Source organism: Montipora capricornis, chromosome 9, assembly GCF_036669925.1.
Source record: "Montipora capricornis isolate CH-2021 chromosome 9, ASM3666992v2, whole genome shotgun sequence".
In the NCBI taxonomy this organism is placed as follows: domain Eukaryota; kingdom Metazoa; phylum Cnidaria; class Anthozoa; order Scleractinia; family Acroporidae; genus Montipora; species Montipora capricornis.
In genome coordinates, this window is record NC_090891.1 from 21,111,319 (window position 1) to 21,120,549 (window position 9,231).

The window sequence follows — 9,231 nt, forward strand, 5'->3', positions numbered from 1 at the left end:
AACGAGGCGATGGTCAAGGCAAATCCTCAGTTTTGGCTAGTTTTATTTGTTTATATTTCACACGCCTACAATTCTATGGAAAAATTCACCACCTGACTCGTGAATTCCACGTTAAATTTCACGCGAAAAACCGACATCGCTCGAATTGCGAAGCATCATACAGTTTTTCAAGGCTATCTCTAAAGTGAACGGGGAATAAAGGAATGGGAAATAAGGAACGGGGAACGGGGAATCTCTAAAAGGGGGAATCTCTAAAAGGGGTATCTCTAAAATGGGGAATCTCCAAAAGCGGGAATCTCTAAAATAGGGAATCTCTAAAAGAGGGAATCTCTAAAAGCGGGAATCTCTAAAATAGGGAATCTCTAAAAGGGAGGAATCTTTAAAATCCGGATTAGAATCTCTAACAGCAAGCATTTCAGTGAGGATAACTGAAGCAGAACGAGTGCGTTTGCAATTCTTGTTATATTATATTTTGTTCGTTTTGCTTTTCCCCCTAGTTTGTACTATGCTGATGTTGTCATCGTTTCGCCAGCACAAGTGTAGGTCATCACAAACAGATGAAAACATCACAAAGATAAGATTTTATTCTAAACGACAAACCTTTCCACTTTAATAATTATATTTTCCTGGTGCCGAGTTGTTACAAATAACCACTCTAAATAATAAAAATACATTTGGCGCCCCATATTTATGTGCCTTTAGTCGAAAACATAAAGCGTACAAATGTTTAGAAAAGATCAATTTCTAGGCGTCGATCGAAAGGGGTCCGTTACGTACTGCAACACAACAGAACAAAAATATTAAATTTAAGATCGACATGTGTATTAATTGTAAGCCTTAAAGTGTCACATTTTCTGAATACTGGCTTCCTGGTGTCCATGGGAACTCCGAAAGGGTTCCGTTTGGCGCTTCAACACAACAGAGCGAAACTATTAACTCTAACAACATGTCATTTGATTCTAACCATAACGCGTTACATTTTCAGAACAGTAGTTTCTTGGTGTCCATCGAAGCTCCGAAAGGATTCCGTTAGGCACTCCAACACAACAGAACAAAAGAAGAAATCTGACAACGATGTTGGCCTTTAGTTAATTCTTAGCCTAAAAGAGTCACAGTTTTAGAATACTGGTTTCCTGTTGTCCATGGAAACTCTGAAAGGAGTCCTTTCGCGTTAGGTACTCCAACACAATGTGCATAAAATCTAAGCCTTGGCTGAAACGTTACATTTTCGGAAAAGTATTGTCCTGGTGCTATGGAAACTCCGAAAGGAGTCTATTAAGCACTGCAGAGGTGAAAATGCATGTTCTGTGGCCCCTCGGAAGTTGTTAGCTGCCCTGTGATTCTGTGGCGAAATTGACGGATGTCATGGTACATTACAATGAGATCGTCGGGGCAATTCAAAGGAGGATTTTGGATGACTCCTCCGCACCCATAACATCGCGAGACTCTGGTTCCCACCAGCCACTTCAGGAGGAAGGTATTTCCGTTTTTAGTAGGCAGTGCGTGTGGGACGCTAACAAGAGCACTTTGAAGAGCATACTGGTGAGGAGGTAGGCCATCATGGTGTGTGATAATCACGGTGGTTCGCGGTAGATTCAGCTTGTCTGACAAACGCACCGTTATGAGTGGACAAATGATGCTCGGAGGAGCTATACTGAGGAACAGATGGCACTGCAATGTCGTACTGAGAACTCACCGCTTTAGAGTTGCTCGGGCCTTCTGGAGGTAATTCGTCTGATTTATGTTGCAATAAATGTTTGAGGCTTGGCATTTGACCTTTTCCTCTTGCTAGGTTTCAAGCATGTTAAAATGGGAATGACAGGCCTGCGCGACTCCCGCTGTGTGCCCATTGTGTTGACAAAAGCTTTCATAGTTTTGCTTTAATAAGCATGTCTTTAAGCGATTTCCCTTTTCTATAAGAGATCAAGGGAGGTTCCTTGTATATCTCTCTTAGTAGCGGCTGGTTTTGTATTAAATGCCATTTTTTCCATTAGAATATTTTTCAAACATAGCAGTGATGGATGAAATTGTGTCACAAAGGGTAGAATTTTCTTGTGCGCTTTCTGTTTTTGTGTAAGAGCGTTCTTTCTTTCTGCGAATTTAACTTCGGAAAGGATTTTGTCCACCAGGTTATTGGGATAACCTCTCGATGTCAGGCGTGTTCTAAAGTTTTTAATGTTCTCTTCAAACATTACTTTAGAAGAGTTTGTCCTCAAGAGCCTAAGAGCTTCTCCTTTAACGAAGCCTTTTTTAACGCCTGCTGGGTGGCAACTGTTGTAGTTTGTGTACTGAAAATTTTCAGTAGGTTTGTAATGTGTCCGCTCGTCGAGAATCGATTCTTTCTCGAATCTCTCTCCCTTATAGACTGTTGTGTCCAAGAAAGTTGATTCTAACTATGAGACTTCAGCGGTAAACTTTATGGTAGGGTAGTACGAATTTGCTTGCTCAATGAAATGTTATATTTCTTCTTTATTTGAATCCCACAAGCAAAATACATCGTCAGTGAACCTTTTCCACGTTAGTGGTTTGTTAACGCTCTTCCTTACGATCTTTTTCTCTATAGATGCCATAAAGATGAGAGAGATCCCCCTTTTAGAGACTCCCCATTTTAGAGATTCCCTATTATGGAGATTCCCGCTTTTAGAGATTCCCCCTTTTAGAGATTCCCTATTTTAGAGATTCTCTCCCTTTTAGAGATTCCCCATTTTAGAGATTCCCCCTTTTAGAGATTCCCTATTTTAGAGATTTTCTCCCTTTTAGAGATTCCCCATTTTAGAGATTCCCCCTTTTAGAGATTCCCGCTTTTAGAGATTCCTTCTTTTAGAGATTCTCTACTTTAGAGATTCCTGCTTTTAGAGATTCCCCCTTTTAGAGATTCCCTGTTTTAGAGATTCCCACTTTTAGAGATTCCCCCTGTTAGAGATTCCCCCATTTTAGAGATTCCCGCTTTTAGAGATTCCACCTTTTCGAGATTCCCCATTTTAGAGATTTCCTATTTTAAGGATTCCTCCTTTTAGGGTTTCGCTATTTCAGAGATTCCCCATTTTAGAGATTCCCCATTTTTGAGATTCCCTATTTTAAAGATGCAGCGATTGAATTCATCTTTTAGAGATTCCCTGTTTTAGAGATTCCTGCTTTTAGAGATTCCTCCTTTTAGAGATTCCCTATTTAAGAGATTCGCACTTTTAGAGATTCCTACTCTTAGAGATTCCCTATTTTAGAGATTCCCACTTTTAGAGATTCTCCCATTTTAGAGATTCCCCTGTTTAGAGATTCCCTATTTTAGAGATTCCCGCTTTTAGAGATTCCCCATTTTAGAGATTCCCTTTTTGAGAGATTCCCGCTTTTAGAGATTCCCCCTTTTAGAGATTACCGCTTTTAGAGATTCCCCTTTCCCGTTCCTCGTTCGCCATTCCCTATTCGTTCATTTCGCGTTCGCTATTTTAGAGAGCCGTTTTTTTCAAAGATGAAGCGATTGAATTCACCTTTTGGCGACAATGTTGCAGTATTCAAAGCAGCTAAAAAAAAATGCCATTTCAAAGAGCTATCTCAACTATCAGGAGCCAGCCAAAACAAAACAAAACAAGGAAAATCTTTTTCTTCCTCATTTCCGCCAGGTTTTTGTATTGTAAACGGAAAGAAATTGCTTTGCCTCCTTTGCCATGCAAGGCCACGCGTTGCGACGGTGCAATATCGGTCAGCCTCATTTTAAAGTCGCAATTCCACACTGAATACTTCGTCTTGATGGCCAATGAGATGGCGAGAATTTCCCTAGCATGCAATTCTATCCAAAAACGGCTCAATTAACGATAAAACCTAGGCAAAGACAATTGAATTGGCTGTAATTTAAATTCCTCTTTTTGCTGTCTAATATCATTAAAAGCAGTTTTACTAAACTGGAAAGAAAACCCCAAGGGCAAAACTCTTTGGAAAATCTTAGTTAGTTGGTTGAAAACTAGGGAAGTTTTTAAATTCATGCACGTTTTCTCAGTCTAGAGCTTAGCCCAATCTAGATATTAGCTACTAGTCTAACGAGCATTAATGTGATGTTTTTTCCATTTTTTCCACTTTCAGCAAAATCATAACCATCACGAGAAAAGCAGGTGAACGAACGTTTTCGTCTACTCTCCTTCTTTGTTAACAGTAACATTAAGGCCATGAACTATGAAAATATCCGATAATCAACAAACTTAACCAAACCGAGTCTGAAAACATGAAAATGATCCGATATTTAACAAACTTAACCAAACCGAGTCTGAAAACATGAAAATGTATGTTTTAAAAACTTTTTGTATCTTGTGAAGATAAAAAGGTACAAATGCGTTTTATACTCTCGCAAATGAACAATGCACGTAGCCCTGCTAAGTTTCTTAAATTTCTCTTTTGTCTTTATTTTTCGTAAGAGATTCATCCAAAAATGGCGGCTCTCAGAGCACATGGCTCCCAACATGTAACGGGGCAATAATAATTGGAAAACCGGTACCGAAAGTCTAACATCTAATCGAACACTGAGCTCTAGAGCTATACAGGCAGTTTTGCAGGAGGAGCGGGGTTGACAAAATAGCGAAAGCATTGGCCAGCCAGCAACCTGTTCCAGGATCGACATCCGGACTTTGTCGTATGTGACTTTAGTGCCTTGATTCCGTTCTTTGCTCCTAGAGGTTTTTCTCTATGTAATCAAGGCTTGTAATCACGCTTGATTTGTTTTCTAGAGGGTCGTAAGTTAGATTATTGTAATTTATGAAATAACTAGGATAGTACGCGCTCTCTCATTTGTCAATAGCTGTGTTTAGATGAGAGTATGGAAACACGGCTGTGACATCAGGCGAATTTTGATTGGTCATATGCTGTCAGACGCGCGTTTTGATTGGCTGGTAGGAAATATGATCGTGTATCAAGGAAATGTGTTTCAATAAAGAATTTCCATTCATTTGCTTCCTTCATTTGTTGAATTATCTTTGAGAAATATTTTATAAAAGCAATAGAGGACTTTTTCCGTGTTTCCATTGCCTCATCTAAACACTCGGGGAAGTTGTTGTTAGATGAGGCTATGGAAACAGGAAAAACGTCCTATATTGCTTAAATGTTAGTAACGTAACACTATTAGAAAAGTTTCTTGTTGTTATTGATGATTGTGGTGACGATAAATATAGATTACTTCATGGTTGGTGAATGCGTACGATTTTTATTCACGAGTTGTGAAGGATTGCGTAAACGTACGAGTGAAAGAAGCGAACGAGTGAGTTTAACGATCCTTCACAACGAGTGAGTAATAAAAATCGTATAAACGAGCCAACCATGAAGTAATTTGTTTATTACATAAGTACTGAGGTCATAAAGTTAACCGGGTCAGTGTTAATCGAGAGGCTATCAAACCACCGATCGTGAACAAAAGCCCCAAACAAATAGCAAAATGTTTTTGAAAAAAAAGAAATCTTTACCTTCCATACCTCGCTTGCGCACTTTTAAAACTTTTTAAGATCTTCTGAAATATCTTATGGAGAAAGCTAAGCAATAAAAGATCAAAAAATTTGAAAACCATACTCCAGATCTGCGAGCCAGCGAGCCATGCGCATTTAGGTCTAAGCCTCCATTTCAATTAGCGCTGATAAACAGTTATTAAGTCTATAAGCACCCATTTTAAAATGGTTAGCTTTCAATAACTGTGTGACTCGCATGTTGACTCACATGGCTCGCCATATTGGCTCGCATGACTCGCAGCAATGGCTCGCATGACTCGCAGCCATGTCTCGCATGACTCGCATGACTCGCATGGCTCGCTCGCTCGCACATTGTCGACGGCCATGTTTACAGATTTTACTCCCGCTGTCGTTGCACAGGCCACTCACACCAAAGTTCAACATAATATTAGCCAATCAAAAGGCTGATACCACAATTGTTCTCTAGTGAAAAAAATCGTCCGACCAATCAAAAGGCCGATACGACAATTTTTCACTAATGATGATGCTGATGCTGATGGTGATTGCTTCATTTTGTCGTATATCAACTGAAAAATCATGATGTTTGCATGTTTACCTATAATTGGTACTCTTCTCTCTCTTTGATCATTGCAGGATACAGGACGCCTTGTGGAATCATACGATTTTTCTGAATCATGGTGTAGAGGTTTATCATAAATTTGTTAGGTGGGAAAAGTAACTGCAAAGGTTTTAATATTAATATAAGGTCGAATATCTTGCAATGTTACAAGCCAAGGTATAACTGTAGCGTAAGGGAAATAAAACATTAAATTATCAACTGATTATCTGATTAATTTATTCAATCCAGTCGTGAAAATGCGACCCCATCCAGCGGCACATCCTCATAAGCCCATTAATACGAATTACACCCACCGGGAGAGAATGATGAGGGGAATTGAAATGCATCCACTGTAATTGGCCTATTCGACTTAAGTGGTACCAATTTACTGTAGTTAGTGCCCTTGATTGAATTCAAAAGAAGAGCAAATTAATCAAACTTAATTCTTTGCAACAAAACGTGGGAAAGTGGTTTCAAATTGTTGGACCTACAAGAACTCATGTACTGTTTTGCGATGAGAATTATATTATTTAACAAGAAGAAGCAATCTTTCTTTTGCCAGTCACCAAATATTATGTTTACAGCAGACAGTGATTCAACTTTAATTTGTCTACCATTACACCAAGCTATAAGTTCTTTCCACAGCAGTGTAGTGAAATGGCAAGTCACAAAAAGATGTTCCAGGGATTCGTCCAACATACCACAAAAGGTGCACAATGAGGAGCCTATTTTGTCTATTTTTTTTCAAAAACGTATTTGTCACTAGATAAGTATTTAGAATTTTGTATTGAAATTCTCGTGACTTTTTGTCTAAAGCGACTAGAAGGGGCAAACTATGATTTTCCTTCCAGTCCAAACAAACACCATTGAAGCTTTCATTAAACTTTGAATGAGCTGTCGCTGGAGTGACAAATCCAGATATAAACCTTCTTAAAGGCCGCCTCAGTGATCGCGGAGACTTCTTGGTTAATTAGAACAAGTTGAATTTGGTCCTGAATAACGAAAGGACTATTGTTCAAGTACCCATTTATTTTCAGGGATTGACGTCACGGTGCAGGGATTGCATCAACTAAAGACGCCAAATCAAAAATATCTTTTGGAGAAAAATTTACACGTCTTTGATTACATTGAGAAATAAATTGGTTTTTCTCTGTTACTAAATCGTCTATTCTAACTATTCCTTTACTAACCAAGCATTGAAGACCGATTTATTATTAATACAAATAAATTTATTGTCCCAAAGAACAGTGTTGGGAAATTTTTTCGTGCGAGAGCTTTCCCTGTAATACTTCGGAAGGTTTATCGGTAGCTTTTTATGTAAAAGTTTCAACAGAGGATGAACTTCCCCCCGACCTGTTTCAAATAGTGAAATAAAATTGTTTTCCAATTACAAGGTTCTTCGTCCGCGAGTCTCTGGCAAAGCATTATTCTATGAGTCTTAATTATCGATTCTAAATGCGGGGCCTTAAGGCCCCATCTTTAATGTCCCCAACTAGGGAAACGCGTTTGTGTTTAAGTGCTCTCCGTAACATCTTTCACCTTTCGTAAATTTCGGATGTTTTTAAAAGTGTTTCCCTCGCTTTTATCTATTTGTTTCGTTCTCTTGTTTCGTGTGTCACATTATGCCTGAGTCTATTGCCAACCTAAGAAAAGAAAATAACGATCTGAAATCTAAAGTTTCTACATCAACGGAGGAGATTTCAAGACCAAAAGATTTAATTCAAGAACAAAGCAGCAGTGACGCCCCTTCTGCTCAAGAAATATCTCACAGTCTTGAGTTCCTTAGCAACGAATATGATGACCTTATTCGCTTCAAAACCACTGCCAGCAAAGTGCTGCAACGACTGAGTTTACAACTCACTGAGGTCAAGGCCACTGAAGAAGTCGAAAGCGCGCCATGCAATTCCGCGCCAATTATCCTACAAATCACGACAAATAAAAATATACAATACCTAAACTAAGAGTCAATACTTATCTTGTTCACAATGTCAGAAGACGCTCCATCTCGTGGTAGTAGCATATAATAAACGAGAAATTCTACAAGAAGGAAAAAATTGATTTGACTCTGTTGAATCAGCCTCCGCCTAGCTTGCACAAATGGTGAATGATCTCCAGAAAATCCCGGATGACAGAAATGCCCAAACTGCAACATGGGAAATGACTAACTAAGCATGTCACACTCATCATAAATCCATTTAATTCCTCTGGGCAATAAATGTCCTTTCTTATTTTTTTCAAAAGTCAGAAAATAATCTTTGAAGTTATTTTTATGTGATCCACAGAAGATTATTTCACTTGGGTCATTTCTGATTACTTTTCTTAAACACTGCATGTTTTGTATGAAAATTTAAAGCCTTCTGGTTCCAACTTTTTGTGAAGCCTTGCCACGGTAACGTTGCTAAGAGACTTTACTAACCTCGCCCTAGGAACTCGGGCGAAAAGAAACACTTAAAAAGGAGAGTCGGCCATTTTTGATAGCAACGTTTTCGTTGTTGTTTGAGACGTTATTAAGAAAAAGAACTTAACAACTGCTTCATTGGTGGTAATGGTCGTGGCCGTCGTCATCGTTCTTACTGAAGTTTTCTGAAAGAAAACTCCTCTTCAAAATAAACCTTCGTGCTGTAGTAAACATTTTGTGATCATTCCATCTTGTTTTACGGTGAGCAGTATGGGGAACTATAATGAAAGTGGGTTGAGATCAGTAGTTTCAAATAGAACAAAGGAAATATGACAATGAATTGTATCAGTCATCCAGTTGATAGTATAATAAAACGAAAATAATTCACTTACTGGAAAATTATAGACGAACGATCAGGAATCTGCCGAGCCAGCTTGGGTCACGCAAGTGTCACGTGATTAGCTGACTCAGCACGCCCCGTAACGCACGGTCCCAAGTGTGCGATAGCACGAACTGTAGCCCCCATTCTTGTTAAGAGAAGGGCCCTCTACCCTCTGCCAAACAGCTTCTTTAATGCCACGTCTGACCCAGTTTTCTTCCTTGTCCAGGATCTTGACATCACTTAGATCAAAAGAGTGCCCCGGTTACGTACAACTTAGCGAAGCATGCTGCTTACATCCTTCGTCCGTTGGTAGGCTGTTCTTCGCATCACTTTAAGAACACTCAGGCCTTTGTTGAAAATATCAGGGAGATCAAACTAACCACCGAGGAAACAATAACATCGTATGACGTCT

At 39.1% G+C, this 9,231-nt stretch overlaps 1 protein-coding gene across 2 annotated transcripts in view; it reads left to right on the plus strand.

Moving 5' to 3' along the window:
- The window catches only part of LOC138016365 (pancreatic triacylglycerol lipase-like), a 46,186-nt gene extending 39,928 nt beyond the window's left edge, over positions 1-6,258 (plus strand). For both annotated transcript variants that reach the window (XM_068863517.1, XM_068863516.1), the window contains 2 exons: positions 4,075-4,103; positions 6,075-6,258. In XM_068863517.1, coding sequence (XP_068719618.1) covers positions 4,075-4,085 — 11 coding nt within the window. In that variant the 3' untranslated portion in view covers positions 4,086-4,103; positions 6,075-6,258. The remainder of the gene's footprint in view (positions 1-4,074; positions 4,104-6,074) is intronic.
- The last annotated feature ends 2,973 nt before the right edge of the window (positions 6,259-9,231 follow it).